This window comes from Medicago sativa, chromosome 5, assembly GCF_051527215.1.
Source record: "Medicago sativa cultivar Bolivia chromosome 5, Bolivia_mono, whole genome shotgun sequence".
Lineage (NCBI taxonomy): Eukaryota > Viridiplantae > Streptophyta > Magnoliopsida > Fabales > Fabaceae > Medicago > Medicago sativa.
Genome location: NC_140753.1, coordinates 14,031,405 through 14,052,392, shown reverse-complemented (window position 1 = coordinate 14,052,392; position 20,988 = coordinate 14,031,405). Strand labels below are relative to the sequence as shown.

General features: G+C 33.2%; 1 protein-coding gene and 3 long non-coding RNA genes across 9 annotated transcripts; 1 reads left to right on the top strand and 3 right to left on the bottom strand.

Moving 5' to 3' along the window:
- Window positions 1–479: 479 nt before the first annotated feature.
- LOC146920302 (uncharacterized) lies at window positions 480–2,195 on the bottom strand. Its single transcript, XR_015011734.1, has 3 exons — window positions 1,405–2,195; window positions 1,149–1,262; window positions 480–798 (listed from the first exon to the last, which is right to left on the bottom strand). It is a non-coding gene; the product is annotated as an uncharacterized LOC146920302 (long non-coding RNA).
- Window positions 2,196–2,226: 31 nt separating this feature from the next.
- LOC146920301 (uncharacterized) lies at window positions 2,227–2,500 on the bottom strand. The gene is made up of 2 exons (XR_015011735.1): window positions 2,374–2,500; window positions 2,227–2,260 (listed from the first exon to the last, which is right to left on the bottom strand). It is a non-coding gene; the product is annotated as an uncharacterized LOC146920301 (long non-coding RNA).
- A 1,045-nt stretch (window positions 2,501–3,545) lies between these two features.
- Window positions 3,546–7,944, bottom strand: LOC146920300 (uncharacterized). 6 transcript variants are annotated; one of them, XR_015011730.1, is made up of 9 exons: window positions 7,334–7,833; window positions 6,974–7,020; window positions 6,747–6,882; window positions 6,315–6,523; window positions 6,050–6,204; window positions 5,898–5,959; window positions 4,652–4,882; window positions 3,951–4,111; window positions 3,546–3,807 (listed from the first exon to the last, which is right to left on the bottom strand). It is a non-coding gene; the product is annotated as an uncharacterized LOC146920300 (long non-coding RNA). The 6 variants fall into 6 exon arrangements; XR_015011733.1 differs by having other exon boundaries at window positions 7,341–7,833; XR_015011728.1 differs by having other exon boundaries at window positions 6,747–7,020; window positions 7,334–7,944.
- A 9,053-nt stretch (window positions 7,945–16,997) lies between these two features.
- LOC146920299 (protein RKD5-like) lies at window positions 16,998–20,569 on the top strand. Its single transcript, XM_085713700.1, has 5 exons — window positions 16,998–17,188; window positions 17,353–17,605; window positions 18,762–19,009; window positions 19,257–19,471; window positions 20,013–20,569. Exons 1-5 carry the CDS (start codon window positions 17,137–17,139, stop codon window positions 20,238–20,240), a joined length of 996 nt encoding a protein of 331 aa, XP_085569826.1. The 5' UTR covers window positions 16,998–17,136; the 3' UTR covers window positions 20,241–20,569.
- Window positions 20,570–20,988: the final 419 nt, after the last annotated feature.

Here is a 20,988-nt window from a genome sequence, read left to right as displayed (position 1 = left end):
GGAAAAATGAAGCTCGAAGGTCAAGCAACAATGGCGGAAAAGTGAAGCTTGAGGTTCAAGCAACAATGGCGGAAAGGTGTAACTGAATCGTAACAACCTCTCTCTCAAAGAGAGAGAAAAAGAAAACGGATACCATATTATGGAATTGAAAATAGAATGGAACACTAGTGCAGAAAACACTTTTTAAATCTGGTCAATATGACTTTTTAAATCGGGTGAACATCCGATTTATATGTGGCCGATTTAAAAAGTGTATTTGATTTTAAGTCAGTCCCCTTTACCCGATTTAAAATCGTTTAATTTAAATCGGTTGAACCCATCTAAAATATTTTAATTTAAATCGGTTAATACCATTTAAAAAAGGCTAACAAGAGTCAAAAATCTTTGAATTTAAATCGGTTCACCCCATTTAAATTCTCTCTATATTTTAATTTTTTTTATACACGATTATGGTACTGAATATAATATGAAATATCATATGATCAATGAAGGTATAAAACAATAATATTAATTTACTAAAACTTAATGTGTGCTTACTAGTACATGTTAAATTACAAAATAATTCTAGACCACAATGTCTCGTCATGTAAACATAAAAAATAAGAGAAATATTGTTCATCTAACAAAATAAGTTATTAACATGACATGGACAAGCTTACTAGAAGAAATCAATTCACTAGCTTTAGAACCTAGAATTTGCAAAGTCTTATCAACGGCCTTCTATTTTTCCTCCTTGCCAATAACCTCACTATGGCCCAAAGCATCAACCGAATCAATTGCAGTAATCATTACTTGAACCTGTACAATTAAGATAACATGTTTTAGACTCTACTTATATTTTCATTTTATAAATTCAGCATTATATGAAAGAATGGGGCATGACTACTAAACATGTTGGCATTTAACATCACCCCTTTCATATGATCTAGATTGAATAAATGAGCACGTAATCTACCAAAAAAAAAAATGAGTATGTTCATTGTTATGAAGAGAAAGCAATCTAACACGAAAATAAGTAATCAACAAAACATATTTTAAGATATAGATGGTACTGCATATTAGGCTCAAACTTCAAATGAAATCCAACGATAGGGACAAGATGAACAATGATATGCTTTTACAATATAAAAATACATAAATTTGAATACCTCTCATGTTTATTGAGACTAGGAGAGGAGTATATGTATCGATGCCCTGCTTGAAACAAAACAAATGAATCGCAGCCACTGGAAGCTCACACCAAGCTCCAAAGAAAACTGCAGCTGAAGTAAAAAATCAGTGATACAAATCCCCATAGCAGCAGCATAAAAGCATGCGAAAAGCACCAGGGCTGAAACAGGACAGCCACCGTAAAACCACAGAACATAAACAAACTCAGCCTAACAGCAGAAAACTAGTTCTTACCTCACAATACAGTTTCTGCATAAGCAAACCGAAGTCTTGCTTTTTCAAAGCTGCCAGGAACTCAATGGATAATTTAACCCTTTCTTCATTCATTATCTCAAGCTTCCCACTAACTTTTGAAGTCTTGGTTATTAGCTTTGGTTTCCCATGTCACTTAATCTTTGTTTTTCAATAATACGAAATAATCTTTGTACTAAATAATCATTTTCCCTATTCTTTCTATACCAATAACAATCCACACAATACAAGAATTTTCTTTTTTTAGGAACACAATACAAGAATCTTATGAGCAAATAATCCAAACAACATTCAACAAAAATCCCCTTTTTATTTCAAGTAATTTCTCTTGATGCTTTCTATACCAATAACATAGATTCAAATGAATAAATACAACATGAGAATTACAAACTAATCAAAGTCTTCTAATATCCACTCCTTCACTCAGTTGTGGTTTAACTTAGACCAAAAGCTAACTGACTCACAATTATAACTTCCAATGCTAAAATGGCACTCTGTAACAGTATTAACTAGAACTAACTAATGCCATGAGGCACAAATACAAGTTACTACTATTTTCATCAATGAACACTTGAGATACTCGCACAAACATGAATTACAACAATTCTTTTAAGTTTTTGAAGCCACACTATCATGGATTACTTTGAATGTTATCTGGTGGCTAACAACATTTTAAACACATGTAGCATAACAGAATTGAAAAATCTAGCCTAATGAACAACTTACACTAATTTTGAGTTGAATTCAATAATTAAAAAAAAAACATCGAGTTAACAAATGAAAAGTGAAGTATGAGAGCTGATGTGTGAACGACGGCGAAACCCGACACTGAACAGAACTGAGAACACAAAACACAAATCATGAAATTAACAAAAAAATAACTCAAAATCAAATCAACCAAAAAGGCACATAATTTTAAAAAATTAAATTCTTAAAAAAAAAAAAATTAACCGAGAGGGTGAGACGAAGATGATGGTGCTTCAACGGGGGTTAACTCTTAACCCTTCTCAACTGAGATTTCTGCGTACCACCAGGAGGCATGAGATCATCACTTGAGAGTTAATGAAAGTTGAATGAGTGAGAATGAGGCATGAGAACCATGAGAGGCGTGAAATCATCACCTTAAAGTTAGATTTCTACAAATTTGGGAATGAAATTGAGTTGGATTTCTACAGATTTATACACACCATATCTTCTTTCGAATTAGAGAATGGGTAATAAGATTGAGGGATAAAATTGAGAACTAAGATTTTTCTGAGGAATGAAATTGGAAGTTGAGGGATGAATTAGAGAAGTGGAACTGAGATTGAGGGTTTTGCAATTGTAGAGAGACAATCGAGACTGAAGATTGAGGAATGAAAAAAGTTGTGAATGAAATTTGGGATTTAGGGTTTTGGAGTGATGAGAATGAAATTTGGGAACTGGGAGAGTGAATTTGAGAAAGAGGGAGAGTGAAAATGAAATTTGGGCCAAAGCGGGAGTGTGAGATTGGTAAAGCGGGTTTCAATTTTCACACATAAAAGTTGCGGCTGTTCAGGAACAACAGTCGCAATTTGAACTTTGAGGCAGATTTTTGGCAAAGGTTGCAAATCAAGTGTCGCAAAATGCAAAATTTTTGTAGTGAATGAAGGATAAACTTGAACGGAGGGATAAACTTGAAGGATAAGCTGAGCTGAGCTGAACGGAGGGATAAACTTGAAGGATGGTCGTGAGCTGAGCTGAAGGAAGCATGGATGGCGATCTGATGATTCTGGGTGAAGACATGCGGTGGTCGCAAGAGAGAGGGGGAAGGGACACTTGTTAGGGTTTCAGAGAGGAGAGATGAACTTGAGAGAGAAAGTTATAGAGTTGAGTGTCAGAGATGAACTTGAGAACAAAGGCCATCGTGTTTGGTTTTAGTATTATTATTTTAATTAAATTGAAGTACTTTTTAAATCTGGTTACCCCATTTAAATTCCTTCTAGATAAAAACCTTACCACTTTTCTTCTTTTTAAATCAAGTGGATAGCAACCCATTTTAAAATGTCTGAGTTAATAAGTGTTTTCTGTACTAGTGGAAATTGATATTCTCATTAATTGAACTAGATGGTGCACCCGCGCTTCGCTCGGGTCGATAATGAACATGGTAAATTAAAAGCATGTTAAATATAATCTAATTGAAACTTCATTACAAAATTACATGAGTAACAATAACATGAATTAACGATTCATTATATCAGGCACGTTAAATACAACGAAGTGTTCTACACCCGTGCGTATACGTAATAATATCAGTCACTAACAACAACAAAACATTTTTCTTCAAAAAACATCTAAGCATCCAACTGGTACCCGTGCATATACGTTTGCATCTTTTATTGTTGTCTTGCTTATGAGGGCTTCCAACTGCAAAAATGAAGAGGATGATAGAAATTTAATGATGAATACCAGCATGTATATAAGAAATTTGATGAAAATCTATGAATAAATGAAAAGCAAAAAATGAATAGGTTAAACAACGTAGTTTGCAATAGTAAAGAATCTCTCACCTAAGCCATGCCAATCATCCTTGAAGTATAACTTATCATTATTCTTTTCAACCATTACCTCAGTTTCAATTTCATTTTGATCGTGCAATGTTACTTATGTAGCATCAACAATTTTCAACCCAAACTCTCTTGTAGAGCATGCATGTAACTTTGCTTTTTTTCTGTTTATGATTTAAACAACAAACTATTACCGCCAAATCATAGTAGCATACAATCTTAATATAAAGAACAGTAGCATAAAATCTTATTTCTCTTGTATATCTTGACTATTCTTTCAGTTTATAATTGAAACATGTTTTTAGAACCAAATCATAGTAGCATAAAATCTTATTTCTCTTGTATATTTTGACAATATCATATATTTGAAAGTGCAGAACACCATATGTAGCAGTCCACAGTAATTTAAAAAGACAATGCTAAAACATGGACAATGCAATTTTTTTTTATAAATACATGATCTTTGCAATGATTACAACAAATGGACTATGCAGGGTTAAATACAAATAGAACTCTATAAGCCATTCTACTTTAAAGCATGTAGAATTGAACAACATAGGTCGTGCATGATATGAAGCATGTATAACTTCTATAAGCCAATGCTTAAATAAAATCTTTATCAAAAATTCCTCCATATTTATTCATTTTTGTATAACTAAATTTCTGAAGACTAAAGAAAGCAAAATATCAAGAGACATTCTCACCAAATGCTTAAGCAACTCCCAAAATTGAGCATGAAAGTGCATGAATTTAAAACATTTCTGTAGATACTGGCAACTTTTCAGAGGGTCGAAAGGGTGGGGAATGGCCACTTATGACAGAACTGGTACTGCCGAATTCTCTTCTTGTAAGCTGGAGCATATATTGAAGTGGATCCTCTGCTGGCCGAATCTCTAGGTGTAAGATGTTGCCTCTAAAATGTTGTGAATCTTACCCTGCAGCCATTGAGGTTAAATGTTTGTCATGTTAGGAGACATCTTAATGTTGCAGCTCAAAACCAAGTAACCAATGTCATTTAAAAAACACACTTCATGTATCATCATAAGTCGATTGACAACATGCTTGATTAAAAATGTCATTTTTTTAGTCTAAATATTTTTTTTAACTGCAAATGTAACTCAGTTACATATTGAATAGCAAGGAGAGAAAGTACTTACTCTTTCGGAGAGAATTAGATCAACATAGATGAACAAAATGGGAAGAATCAAAGATACATGAAGATTAAAATAGAATAAATATTTCAATCAAAAACCATAAAGATATAAAATAGTAGAAATTCAAAGAAACATATCAACATCAACAAATAGAGAAGGAAAGCAAACAACCAAGTTTTTAAAATTACTATCTACCTTCATTCATACTGTCATTAGATAACCAAATTATAAATGTCCAAAGACAATATCCATTATGGAGAATGAAAATTCTTGAAAACAAATTATTTACAAAGTAAAATAGCAAAACATGTGTCTTTCACTATGCATCATGTATTTGTGAATTCTACGCATGGTAAACTATATATATGGAAAAATGAAAAATGTGTGATATATCAATTGCTCAAAGCTCCAACTTTAGAAGCTATAGATTTAGATGCTCGTTTTTGTTTTATGATCAATACAACTCATGAGTCTCAATTGACTTCACATTCATATACAAAAGAACCCAATCACATCTACAGAACTGAAATATATAGAAAAAGCAAAGAAATTGGAACGAATAATTGCAATCACGAAGCTTAAGTAAGAGCACTACCAATTATAATGTCATGTATACCTAATTGAATTATAACTACTAATTTTATCTTGGATGGACAGATGTAGATTAGTGTAGAATATATCAATTTTACCTGTAAAACATTTTTAGCAACAAATACAATTCAATTTTTCTGCCAACCAATCATAAACACAGAAAATTGATCTAGTTGATTATAAAAACAATTTTATCTTGGCTTACCCGACTTCTATTAAATCATGCATCTCTTGCTAGCATATGATCTATTTTAGAGGCTTTGACAACTATAAAAACAAAAACGAAACTTAGATTAATTAATACAGATGTGAAAAACAAAGGGCATTCAGAATTAATACAAAGCTTTCTGGAAGTACCCTATGTGGACTCAACGTGATTTATCAAATCAGGAGGTGGGAGATGAGTATCTCAAATGTATTCGAACGGGTATAATTTGTAGTTCCACCATCTGCAAGGGTCACCTTCTCATCAAAGCTTCACTCTCCATCATCTTCAACATTTGAACTTAAACCTATCAGCACCGCCATCCATAAGATACAAAAAAAAAAAATCATAAATCTAAAAGAGAAAACGAAAAAGATGAAAGAAATGAACATATAAGGAAATAAGAATGAGACTTGCCTCGATTAAGTTCTAGTGATCCTTTTATCAAACAGTTCGAATGCAAAGTAGCTTTTATCAAAGTGAATGACTCATACTTGATGCTAAATTTCATACAGCTAAAAACATCACATTCCCATTTCTACAATCTTGATACCACTCCATGGCTAACTCCAGTGGAGGTTTGGCTACTACTTCATACACATCGTCCAAATTTGCATTTTGTCCCTCTGTTGGACGCAAATCAGATCGAAATTCTAACATCAACATCAACAAATTCCACACCAAAATCAAGATTATCATCAATTTTATAGTGAAAATCCAGTTTACTTATCTCCATTAATATAACATAAATTCAAGGAAGGATCCTTTAAATAAAAAAAATCAAGGAAAGAAACAATAAAAAAAAGGCATGTAAATTCAGTTAGATATTTTCAAATATGTGAATAATACCACATGTAATCCTTTCCTCCCTTCTCAGCTTTGAATAAATTGTTTCCTGATTCAGTCAACTCCTGAACTTTCTTCATCAATTTACACATGAGAAAAATGGATGCACTTGTTGTCCTGCAAACATCCTTGAATTTTTCTATCAAAGAAAAACAAAAGAAACAAAAAACAAAAGAGTCACATATTGTTAGGTTGCAACTAAGGAAATTCTATAAACTGTGTTATACAACCTGTCAAAACAAAAGAAATTATTCAGCAACAAACTGTGTTGTACAACCTGTCAAAACAAAAGATTGTTAGGTTACAAAATACATAGCCTTATTACAACTTAAACAAAACCCCACAATTCTTTTTATCAGTTTTAATTCTCAACAACACCACTCTTTAATCAATAAAGCAAATCTCTTATTTCAACCCCCAATTCTGATACGATTCAGAATCGAATCTATCAGCCCAGAACAAATGAATCATAAATAAATCAAGCAACACAATGGTGAAAGAAATCGTGGATGGCAGAAATGATTCAGAAAGCAGGAACCCAGTAAGAGAATTAGAGAGAAATGGAACTCAAATGGTTGAAACAGGCTTACCAGTTACCTCAGAGAGAGAGAGTGAGAGAGAGAGAACTACTCAAAAAACCAGAACTGGAAGCAGATCCTAAACAGCGGTGACCGACGCCGGAGCGTGGATGGCCAACAAAAACGCAAACCCAAAAGGGTTTCAATCCCTGTTCATCGTGTTCCTTCCGATACCAGTTGAAAGCCATTGAAGGTGGTGATGGTTTCTCTCTATTCAGTTTTTGCAGAGAAAGAGAAAGGGAGAAAAGAAGAAGTTACAAAGAAAATAGAGATTGAAGGAGGGATGTAAAACTTGAAAGACATGAAAGGTTGTGATACACTGCTCCGGCGCCATTGATATTTCTAACAGTGAGGATGATTGAAGGTTGTGATATTAGGATGAAGAAATTGAATGGGGTGGTTGATGCCTTTTTTTTTGAGAGAGGTGGTTGATGACAGAGCAAATTCACCCACATGCAATAGTCATCATGAAGCCTAGGCCTAGTTAACGTGTCAGATGGAATTGGTTTTTTGAATTAGCCAACTTGCCGCCTGCTGTATTGCACTTAACATCTTTTAAACTTAAGGGTAATGCAGTCATTTTTCTAACAGAAGTCCTAGGGTTTTCCCGCCAGGGTTGTGGGCAGGTTAAAATTGTGGAGCTTGCTTAGGTTTTATCTAGGGTTTGAGGGCAGAGCTGTACTTCATTTAAAAAATTAAGATAGGTTTCTACAACTAGTATTTATAAGCTCTTAGATCCTCATGCTTATTAACATGTACCTAAAGCATAGGATAATAACTCTTGTAACTAACTACAAACTAACTAAAGCTAGTTACTTGCACTGCAAGTTATTACAATTAGAACTTTCAATCTCTTTTCTATCTTCGTGATGCAATAATGCCCAACTTAAGTAGCCATAAAATGAATGATGAAGTGTTTTTTTGAGAGAATGAACGATGAAGTGTTGAAGTGCACATATAACTAAATATAAAGGGGGTTGACAGAGATAATAAAATGTGAGAAACTTTCTTCATCCTACAACACGACTTCAGATGCACACATTAAAAAAAAACACGAATTTTTATATCTTTGAAAGCACACTTACAAGAATACATTCTTATAGTATTACTTATGAGGAGGAATGCTAGCAACACTCACTTTTTAACACTCTCTAACATTCACTCATTTATTGGATGAAATCATTGTATGTCCCACCACTTTGTAGTGGTTCAATTTTCAAAGTGTAGATCCGCAATAATTTAAACCAATAAGAGAGTGAGTATTAGAGAGGGTGTTTAAAAGAGAATGTTGCTAGCATTACTCTACTTATGATAATATGTGTAGCTTTTTATTTTATTTATTTTGCATATATAAATGTAATGGTGAAAAGTAGCCGCAAACGATATAGTATATAGTAAATTTTGTCTAGACTCGATGTTCTAGTGTTTGCACAATTTGAGTCGTGTTTAGATGTGCACTCTTTTTAGTTAGATATGATAATTTGAACCGTGAAACTAGTGTATTTGGATGCAAAAAAGTCGATATGCTAAAAGAAAGATGGTGAATATTTACTTGAACGTTCAAATTGACAGTTCAAGCTGGCAGTTGCTGTATATTTTTTGTTACTCTCTTTCGGATGGTTCTATTTCTACAGTTTATTCTCACTTAGTGAATAGTGAGTCAGCATATTTTATACACCAATTCATATTTGCCACCACCCTTAGGATACAAATAGTTAATATATATATATATATATATATATATATATATATATATACAAGGTAATGCTAATACACACCCACTCTAATTTTAGAAGGTGTGCATTAGCATTCTACACCTACTTGCTTTATACAAAAATACCCCTTCTCTCTTATTTTAATTGCCACTAAAAGCATGTCCTTTATAGTAATTCTATCCTTCCATCATTTTCTCACACACCCAGAATTTCTCTCTCTTCGTTCAATCATTATTCACGTGGCTGGCTTGTTTGTGTTGAAATGGAAGATGGACAGAATAACCATGGAAGCCAACCAAAAAATGCTACATAGTTGTTCCTAATACATAGTAACCCACCTAAAAATCTTCACGTGGCTGGCTTGTTTGTGTTAAATGGGAAGGTGAAAAACCATGGAAGCTGATAGAGATGATGATCCATCCCAAAAACTAAAAAACATATCTTTATACTCTTCGGTCGCAACTTGGTTGGTTGACGACATCGTTATCCTTCCACTTCGTAATTCAGTCAAATAATTTGAAGCCATCCCTGCACCGTTGGCGTCACAAACAGAGGTGCGTGGGGAGGATCTTCTTTTTTTGAGAAAAAGAGAGAGAAACTGATGATGGAATGAGATGGGGTGAGTGATAAAATTACCATAATGGACATGCTTTTTGCGGCAATTAAAATAAGAGAGAAGGGGTATTTTTGTATAAAGCAAGTAAGTGTAGAATGCTAATGCACAACTTCTAAAATTAGAGTGGGTGTGTATTAGCATTACCCATATATATATATATATATATATATATATATATAGGAGGCTGTTAACTTGCACCCACCTAAAAACACTAAGGTGCAAGTTAACAAGCTGCACCTACTAGTTATTTACCAAAACACCCATGTTTTTCTATTATAAACAAATATTATTTATGCTACTTACAAAAATGTCCTTTTAATTAAAATAAAGTTTAATAGAGACAAAAGGGTGTTTTAGTAAAGTACAAGTAGGTGCAGCTTGTTAACTTGCACCTACTAGTTATTTACCAAAACACTCATGTTTTTCTATTATAAACAAATATTATTTATGCTATTTACAAAAATGTCCTTTTAATTAAAATAAAGTTTAATAGAGACAAAAGAGTGTTTTAGTAAAGTACAAGTAGATGCAGCTTGTTAACTTGCACCTTAGTGTTTTTAGGTGGGTGCAAGTTAACAGCCCCCATGTATGTATGTATATGTATATATATATATATATATATGAGGCAGAATCCGTTGACACCAGGTGTAAGTCTAATAACTTACACCAAATCTCATCCGTTAAATTAAATTAATCTAATGGCTCCCATCTTCCAAATTAAAAAACATCTAAAGTGAGGCACATGTAATTCCCTCTACTTTCTCTTTCTCTTAAGGGATAATTGAACCAATGCACAACTCTTCCCAAATTTGCATGAGACTATTCAGGATTTCCTTTCTTCTTCGTAATCATAATTTTTTCTGGCTTAAACCGTTCGAGATATCGATAATTAGACACTGTTTGGGTTTTCGATTTCAAGCATATATTAGACTGAACTTATTTTCTCAACAACTCTAGAGATAACGTTAGGATCTCAAGCCAAACTTCTCTCTCTACAACCTTTTCTCTCTATCTTCTCTCTAAGAAACTAACGTGCCTCACCTCCCTACACATCCAAACTTATTTTTCCAAGATGTAGATGGTGACAGTGGTGGTGCGACGAAGATCTCTTTCCTCCGTACCACCGTCACTGTTCAAGAACTCAAATGGGTTTGGAAAGTGGTTTTTGCGGTTGTTTTTTGTGGGGTTTGCTACCGCCATTTGCTGTGCTCGTTGGTTTTGTTTTTGCGACCTCTGTTTGGTTTCTTAACGTGTCCCTGCCGCTCTTTCTAAGGTTGCCGTGCTGTGTGGTTTGCCGGTTCGTGGGTTCCAGTCCGAGTTCAGATCTGCGTGTTTAGATGCTTGCTCTGTTCACTAGCTTCAGCTTCGGTAAAGCTCAGGTACGATTTAAAAATGGTTCGTAGAATGTTCTGAAAACCACTGTCGGCATCGCCGCGGTGGTCGGTTGCTGTTTTGGTCCTTTGCAAACACCATTGTTGTTGCGTTTGTTGCTGTTTGGTTATGTTGGAATGACACCACCATGATTTCATGTCTCCGACAAAGCTCTGTGACTTTTGTTGGTGGTAGTGTTTTGTAAAAGGGATGGGAAGAGGAACATAGGTGTTTATATATGTTTTTTTGGATCTGTTTTGGTGAAGGGTCTTGGGAGGCCTATGGGTGATGATGTGGCGTTTTGTACGGTGTTTTGGGGTTGTTACGGTGGCTTGAAAGAGCGGTGGTGAAGTGTTATAGGTGTTTGCTTGGGCTTAGCAGTGGTGGTTGCATCTTTTGGGTGGTGTTAGCTCTTAAGGGGTTTTAAAGGTGGAGTTTTTGTTTTGAGTTATGGGGTTGATCATATAGGTTGAGGGTGTTGATGAAAGGGAGGCATAATCGTACATCAATTGGTGCTATTGTTATTTTGTTGGGTGTCATTTGTTTGTGCTAGAATCTCGCGTTTTTTTGGTTAGTAATTGAATTTGTTATGACCATGGATAATGGATCCTTCTCTGTCGCTGCTTACTCGTGTTTGTTTGGGGTTGTTGCGTTGGTTTGTGGCTTGATTTGGGTAGTTCTTTTTTGGGTTGTTTTCGAGCTAGTTTTGTTTGCACTATTGTTCCACCTGCTGACTACCTTGAGATTTGTCTTCTGGATTCTGGTGGGCCGATCGCTTTTGCTTCGAGATCGGAAGTTAGCTTCTAGTTACAAGTTTTTGGGATAGTTAAGGGGTCTTCTCCGAAGCTGCGGGAGTTGAGGGGTGCCTTAGTGACTTGTTTCTGAAGTCTGGTGGGCCGATCGCTTTTGATTCGAGATCGGGAGTCAGTTTCTTGACCCAAGTGTTTTTGGCTTGTTTTCTCCGGCAATCTGAGGATTGATTGGTGGTGGAATCTGAATTAGCCGGGAATTTTGCTCAGTTGTGGTGATGAGAAGGTGATGTGCGGTTTGTGGTGATGAGAAAGAAAGGTGTTGTTGTTAGGGGTTTCCGCAGGTGTGATGGTTTTTTGGATTTACTTTGGTGTGAGCAGCAAGCGATAGGTGTATGGATTTTGTTTCTGTGGCCATTCCCAATGGACGGTGAGGTTTTGGCTCAACTTCTGACTATGTTGATTTGTAGGGGTTTAGCTTGGTTTCGGTGTTGTTTTGGTTATGAATGTTTGTTTTCTATTGGTGTTTAAGATGTACGGTTATGCATTTTCTTTTGGGTGTTCCGTCTATATACGGCGCCTTTTGCTTTGTAGTTTCTGTTTTACCAGTCCTTGTTCGTCTTGTGCAAGGATTTGGTTATTAATAAATTATGTTGTTTCAAACAAAAAAAAACATATATTAGACTGGATTCTTATCAATTTGAATATGAACCAACTTGAATGTGAACCAACTTGTTAATAGGGTTGGTCTAGATTGTGTAAACCCAAATCAAAGGCATTTCTCCTTTCCTAAATTGGATACAACGGTCGAAAATTTTAAGGTAAATTTTAAAGTTCGTAAACTTACTAAGGTTTCTAGTGAGAGTGGAGAATCAATTATTAAACATGTTGCTGAATATACGATCGAATTAGGAGAACTTGACTATGAAGGTTTGAAAATGATATATTTCTCCAATTCGTTGAAAAATAATGTTCTTTTTTTCTTGGTTTTTAATTTTAAGGCCCAATTAGGAGTATGACTTGAACCAGTTGAAAAGCAATTTTCATGAACAGTTCTTTAGGGGTAATTTAAGGTTAAAGATCTGTTCAATGTCTATAGGAAATTTAATGAATTTGTTAGATGGTTACCTTTCTAGGTTTAGATAGATGAAAGTCAAATGTTTCACACCTATCTTGGAAGTAGAGGTGGTCAAAAGGGTTGTTAGTGGGTTGAAATTCTATATTAAAAATAAGCTATTAGTTAATCAAACTTTTATTGAATTAGCACAGTTGGGAGGAAAGGTTTGCCAAGTTAACAAATAAAAGAAGAGAAGAAGTAGAAGAAATGTAAACTCTTCAACAAAAAAAAAACTTAATTATGCAATGCATAATATGTTTGACGATGATTCTAGTTCTAATGAATATATGGTTGATACTTCATAGTTAAAGAGTCATTCCCTTAACTAACGACCGAAGGTGACTACCAAGTCGCAATAGACCGAGGTTGTTATTAAATCTTATTGAGGTCATGATAATGATTAATTAGAGTCCAAGAGGCTCTAACATAGATTTGTCCACGTCCAAAGGTTATACAACCACTTTCCTACATATGTGACATGATAAATGAAGTGATCAAAGGGGGAGAAAAAGGGATAGAACTAACTCCAAGGCCAGTTTGAAATATAGAACGTGGTCAAACATCCACCCCCTCCAAAATAGAAAGGTGGATAACATGTGTAGATGTTAGTCAAACACTCAGTTGTACAAGTAAATTTTTTCCCTAAACTCAGTCCATGAGCAAGATATAAGTTGACTAAGTCCGGAATGTGCATAAAGACTTATTTTCTTAATAATAGGGTTATGGAGGACATGGATAACTGATATAACACCCCCAACTCAGCCTACATGGTAGTTACTTACATTAATGATGTTGGTCATGATCATACATGTCGTAATATCATAGATAGTGGGTCAAAAATGTGGCAAACAATGTTAAAGTAGGTTGCTTAGTTATTCTAAGTCTGTAAATACCCCATTTAAAGATTATTCAAAACATAAACAAATCAAACAATTCTTTACATTTTTTTCTTTCCTTTATCGTTTTGATTTTTATTTTATTTTTATGTCTTTTTAAGTAGTAGTTCAGAGATTCCACTTGTATGACATTGTGGTGGGAATGTCACATGACATTGGCCAACCACAATTTTACACATAGGTTTTTTGTTTTCCTTCTCTCTCTTTTACAAGGGCTTTTTGTTTTATTTAAAAATGAGAAATCCACGTGTCATGATTGGGCAATGTCATGTGACATTTCCACCACAATGTCACACAAGTGAAATCGTGTAGTTCACCTTTCTACACTAGATTGACACTTTTTAGAGTAATCTAGAACCTCCACTGAGAAACATAGTCTATTTCTCGGCGTAATCATTTGATCTACATAAGCGATTATTGTCTTCGTGTAAATTAGCCTACATATCATCTTATAATCCGAGGAATCCATAAATCAACCAAGTTGAGGGAGTATCTTTTATATATGACTAAACAAATTGATAGTATTAATAAAAGATATATCTAAAAAAATAGTAAAAATGAATATTAAAATTTGTGAAAATATTATATTTAACAACAAAACAAATCTTATTGTAGAAATTTTGTCTCAAAAGTTGTACATTTAATTACTCCATCCGTTCTTAAATATACTCCCTCCATCTCATATTAGATGTCTCATTCGAGTTTTGCACGAGTATTAAGAAAATGATTAATAGTGTTGATTTTAATGATAAAATAGGTGTCATTTACTAAAATACCCCTATAAATAAAAACCGAGTAAACAATCAATTTGGTCTATGTCTTTGTCTTTGCAAGTGATTCTCAAATTAGCCTCTAACTCTATTAAAATTTCAAAATAGTCCCTGTCTTTGTCAAAAGCTTCTCAATTAGACCAATGTTTCTATGTTTTTTTTTCAAATGACGAGGGACTTAATTGAAAAATTTATGACAAAGACAGGGAAATTTTATTTTAAATGTATTTCATCCCCGTATTTACACTTACAAAGACAGAAACCAATTTTGTGGCATACTCAATAGAAACCATTTTTTTTAATAGATTTTCTTATAATAAGGATTAGAGAGAGTATGGTTTTTATCTTTATATAATAGTAAAAAGATATGGTTAAAATGTTACTATATAAATAGTAGGGTTAATTAAGTAAATGGTCCCTATAAATATTCATAATTTTGTTTTTAGTTCCTACAAAATATTTTTAGTCCTTGTAAAAATTTTACGTCTGCATTTTTTGTCCTTAAAATACTAAAGGAAAATGACACAGAGACTAAAAAGTGTGATTTTATTTTATATGGACTAAAAACAAAATTTTGAATATTTATAGTGACCATTTACTTAATTAATACATAATCAAACTTGTTTTTTTTATACAAAATTCACCATTTTTATATTCTATCCCTAACATAGATTAGCATGAGTATAACATGTGGGGTAGGGAGGGAGCTAGATCCCTTTGCCACCCGAAATCCTCTATATGGTCAAATAAATCACTTATGAGATGGGGAATAGAGCAATTTTAACCATGAGTGTGTTTTGAAAACAAAAATTTATTGCTTTTGAACAATCGCTTCAAATTGTGTGAATTTTAACAGTTTCCAAAGCTGTAAAAGTAAAACCAGAGGAGGTTTCAAGTGATGAAATCCTCCTATACTGTAAATTTTAAACTGACGGCCATTATTTTCTAGTCCAATGCAAACCAACTTATGAATGGTTCATTCATGTCAAGCATTACGAGTAGTTTCTTTAATTAATGTATTCCAATATAAAAACGGTTTAATATGGTTTTTATTTTATTGTTTATTCCAAAATCAAACTGTTTCAAGCATTTGACCAAAATAATCCCTAGATTATTAAAATGTGTCAAAATATGTAAATAAGTTTAGAAAATATATTTAATAAATTTTTCAAAAAGAAAAAGATATGTCTTGTCACTTTTTATTAAAAAAAGATGTATCATGTAAGAAAAACAAGAAGTTTACAAACATGTCACAACTCACAAGCAGTTTGTATATTTTCTAAGTGTAAACACGAGGATGAAATACATTTAAAATAAAATTTGAACAAAAATAAAAATTAATTTAAATTTCATTTATCAATTAGTTAACCGTTAATTTTACCAACCATTTTTATTAGTTTATCATCTATTGCTCGTTAGTCATCAACTAGTATAAGCTATCAATCATCATTAATCAATTGTAAACTATCAATTATCCACTATGTTTACCAACGAAAAATGATGTATCTAGTTCAAAATTTGGATCATATATTTCACTATGTTTACCAAACATAGTCTTAATACTCTCTCGAACATTTTTTATAAAAGATATTTGAGTTAACGAAAAATGATGTATCTAGTTCAAGATTTGGATCATATATAATAATTTTTTTTACTCAATATCTTTTTTTTTTGGTGGTCAGGGTTCGAACCCCAGACGTTGCATATATTATGCAGTGTCCATACCAACTGAGTTAAGTTCACGAGGACACTCAAAATATCTTTTATAAATAAATTCGGAGAGTACAAGATTTATTAATATTTTGTTATAATTGTAAAAAAATTTCTTTGGCGTTCATACTCTAATTCTCATGAAAAAGAGATCCTATTAATACGTTGTTCGATTGTGAGGTAAATAAAACCTATCAAAAATTGTTCCACTCAAAAATCAAATTCATATTCTCATGAACAATTCATCTTTTGATGAACCTTATTAACAATTTCAACTTAATTGCTTGATTTATATTAAAGTCTGGTCAAGAATGACACTATTTTTTTTATTTTGACCAAACATTTTATTGTTTTTAATTGAATGACTCTCATTAAATCTCAATATAAAAAATTTTTGTAAAAAAATGTCGATATAATCTTTTTAAAAGCATGTCAATATAAAATTAAGTTACACCTATATTATATAATATATAATTTATTAAATGAATTATTTTCGTTCTTGAATGCACAAGTTTCAAGAAAAACCTTCTACATTTGCCTTCTTAACTTATACTTCAAGTTTACAAGTTAACATTTCCCAATTTTTTTTAAGAGTATGTTAATATAAAATTAAATTACACCTATAGTATATATTTATTAAATCAATTTTTTTTTTCCTAAAGAAAAAAAAAATGAAAAGTGATGAAGTAAGCAAGTGAATGAAAGCAGGAAAAGGACTACTAAAGTACAATAACTGATCCAAAAACAAACGAAAAAAGCGGAAGATCATGCAAACTTACACTTAAAAGCTGCTTTTTTCTCTCTCTTTCTCTTTCATTCATTCCTTCATGCTTTCTCCAACTTCTTCTTCTTCATTTTCATCTTCATCTTCATGGATTCCTCGCTCATTACTCTTCTTCTCTTCAACAACACTATTCAACCAGGTACATGCAATGCAATACCCATTTTTTATTTTTTCAATTTTCATCTTCAATTGTTAAAAATTTTGATTTTTTTTTAATGGGCTATTGATAATTTTCATTTTTTTTTGTTGTTTTTGTTTGTGGGGTGTTTTTTGTTTTTGGGGGGTGTGAATAATAATTTATAGAGTTGATGAGAAGCGTGCATGTGTACCGTGAATGTGATGGAGGAGAAAAGGAAGTTGAAAGAGAGTTTGTGTTTTCTGAGAATGGTTCTTATGTTGAAATGAAAGCTACTCCAATTCTTAGGTTGTTGAAATCTTTTGTTTCTGAAGAGATTTTTGAAGGGTATAAGAATGGAGTTTGGCTTTGTGTTTTTGCTTTTCATGCTTGTAATGTCCCTCAATTTTCTCACATTCCAACCTTTTTGTTGGTTACAAGGTATGTATATCTACTTACCCTTTTATTGAATTTGAATTGTCTCATTTGATTATATGATTATGTATTCTGGGTTTGTTTGGATTCACTTATTTGAACTTATAACTTATGACATGTACCAATGTTTTTAAATAGCGGCTACAGCGGTGTTATAGTGCTATTGCATAGCGGAATTTGAACAAACGGCTATTGTTCCACGATACACTGTTTTGTATAAAATGTTGTGAAATAGCAACTATAGCGGCGCTATGGCAGTGTTGCATGGCGGAATTTGAACAAAACGCTATTTTCTGTAATCTGCAATTGACAACATTGAAATGTACATAATTTGTTAACATTGAAATGTACATAATCTGTTTTTAGTTTATTGAAATAAGCTCGCCAAGATAGCTTATGAAAACAACTTATAACATATATGAAAATAATTCGACTTTAGTTCATCTTTTGTTATAAATATAGTTTTTACATAAGTGCTTAACTAAGTTGTTTATCCTGACAGGGCCTTAGCTTTCAGGCCTGACCAAGGTTTCCCTGCTTTAATAAATGTATTTCAGAGCTCTTATGAGAATGAAAAATAAAGTCCCTACACAAGTAACGGCGAATCACTCTATAATAAACAGTTTCTTTTCATAAACATAAAGATTCAAATTCAGTTATAAGTAACAGTCCTGTTTGTTAGATTAGATAACTGTAGTCTGTACATGTGTTCAAGTATTGATTTCTTTATGTATGTGGCCATTGGTAACTGATTTTTGAACCCGGATTCCTTACAGTTACGAAATGGTGCAGTAAATGTTTGGCATTGGATGAAGATCAGATGACTTGTATTTTAACTTTATTGAATCAAATTCCAAATACGATTTGAAATCCGAGCTGTCTGATTTTCATCCTACAGTTGCAATTGCGGCTGCTGCAAATGTTGACTGCAGGGTATCCATTTCCCTAACTGTTCCACAACATACTTTTGGTGAAGTTAGAATTTGAGGGCATGGTTCAACAATGGATGGCATAAAATTTAGAAAATATATCTCTCTGTAACTATTTTTAGTGCATATTTTAATCATAACAAACGTAACAAAATTAATGCTTTGACTTGAATATGTTTTTTGATTTCTTGGTTGTCCTAACTTCCTCTGTCATGTTCTTCTTTAATTTTCAGGAATCCAAAGCTTCAGGCCATTCCAAACCTGCTTAATGATCTCCACATGATATACAAGTTGGAACCGAAGAAGGAACGAAAAGATACACCAGAGAGCTCTGCAAGGGAAGAATTGGAAGGAAACAACAATGATTTCCAACCACTAAAAAAAGTCTTGCCTGTGCTTAATCAGGATCTCAATTTTCTTCCTTATGAAGAAGACGAGGCTGAGTTACTGGATGATGAGACAAATTTTGAAAGTTCAGCAGGTTTGAAAGTTCACCGGGTTTAGATTCAAATGCTCCCAGTCAATTATCGCGTTGTTCCTGCTTTTGAACATTTTATTCCAACAACTCAGTCCTAGCTTTATACACTTATTTTATTAATAGGAATCATGGAGATAAAAAAGTTGTAGTGCAATAAATATGTTGCCAATGCATAACTTCTTCCTAATGTTGAGTTAATTATGTCATGTTTTAACATTTTATATCTAATTGATAAAGTGAGTGTTTGCAGGTTTTTTAGGAAAGAAAAAGAGGGCAGCCAGTGACCATGTTGCAAAGATTACTTTATCAGATTTGGCCAAGTACTTTGATATGCCAATTGCAGAAGCGTCGAAGAATCTAAATGTTGGGCTTACTGTTCTCAAAAGGAAGTGCAGAGAATTTGGTATTCCTCGCTGGCCTCATAGGAAGATCAAATCACTTGACAGTCTCATTCATGATCTTCAGGTTCTACTCCACTTTTTTATTTATTATTATGACTTTAAGAATCTCTGTTGAGCTATATACATACATACATACATACATACATATCAATTTCCAAGAAAACTTCTATGATTTACAGCCAACTCTTGAACTAATATTTAGATATTCGAACATGACTGTCATTTTAATGTGATTGCAAACCTTATAGTATTTGGTTGAAATATAAACATGAAAATTTATAGTATCTGAGGCTTCTTTAGATAGGTAACCTTATACAAATCTTTTCTGTACTTTTGTTGTCAATTAGCATATGTTTGGATGAGCGAAGAGTTTGATAAAATCACAATGTCACCGTGATTTTGTTTAAGTTACAAAGAGTAGCTTTTGTGCCAAAATCACGGTGGCTCACCGTGATTCGGGTCTCAATGCCAATCCAAACATGCACTGAAGCCTATAAAGTATTTGGTCTATAAAATCTTCGTCTTTCGCTTTATTTTCTTTTATGCTTCACTTTTCCTAACAATCTTCAAGTGAACTCCTTATACACATTGCAACATCTCTGCAGGAAGAGGCAAAACATCAGGAAAGGGAGGATAAAGATGCAGCCATGGCAGTTATAAGAAGGCAAAAGATGTTGGAAAGTGAAAAGGAAAACATAGAGAAGAGGCCCTTCATGGACATACAAATTGAGACCAAGAGATTCAGGCAAGATGTTTTCAAGAGAAGGCACAGAGCCAGAGTTATTGAAAAACAGAATTTTCTACGGTTGGAAGCACCTAAACCTAGCAATTAGCATCATCTGATGGAACAAAGAAAAACAAAACCATATTTTGCAAGTTGTACATTAACACCAAAACCTGTCAAACTCTTCTAATTGGTCATTGACCTTTATAATTTTGCTGTGACTTAAATGTGGATTGCAATGTCTATAGTCAACCTAAAGGGGTATTTGAAGAGTTTATCTGGGTTTATCTGATAAGTTATGACATAAGCACTTGCCTAAGTGTTTGGAAGAGCTTATGATATATCATAAGTTGTTTTCAGTTTATTTTTTGAAACTCTAGAATAGTTTATAGAAAAAAAACTTATACAAAGGTTATAATATTTTTTTTGTTTAATTCATTTTGATTGTAAATAGTTTATACACATGCTTGCATATAATTAGTGTTTAATTAAGTTTTCTTATCAGACTTGGAGACGCTTAGAAGTTAATTCAACCGGAATCATTTCTGATTAGAAATTCAGGTGGTTTTGGAAAACAAGGAACTAAGGTGATGTATTTCACTTTCGATGTCTCCTTTTGGAGAATATTTTCCCTTCCTGTTTGAAGTCATGCATATATGCAAAGTGATAATGCTGTATTTTGTTTGAGGGCTTGCATCCCGTTTGTCCTTTTTGTCCTTTTTCTTTAAAGTCAAACAATGATGGTCACTTTCATTCAGGGTTGAGGATTATACTAAATTGCTCGCCAGTTATTGCTTTCAATTTTTGGTTAAATGTGTAGTTTTTTCTTGGCTTTGGATTTTGTTTTTCCCATGCAT

Coding starts and splice junctions, on each gene's coding strand:
- LOC146920299 (XM_085713700.1), top strand. CDS start 17,137: ATGGATTCCTCGCTCATTACTCTTCTTCTCTTCAACAACACTATTCAA. Junction 19,010..19,256: donor AAATTTTGAAAGTTCAGCAG/GTTTGAAAGTTC, acceptor GAGTGTTTGCAG/GTTTTTTAGGAAAGAAAAAG. Junction 19,472..20,012: donor GTCTCATTCATGATCTTCAG/GTTCTACTCCAC, acceptor ACATCTCTGCAG/GAAGAGGCAAAACATCAGGA.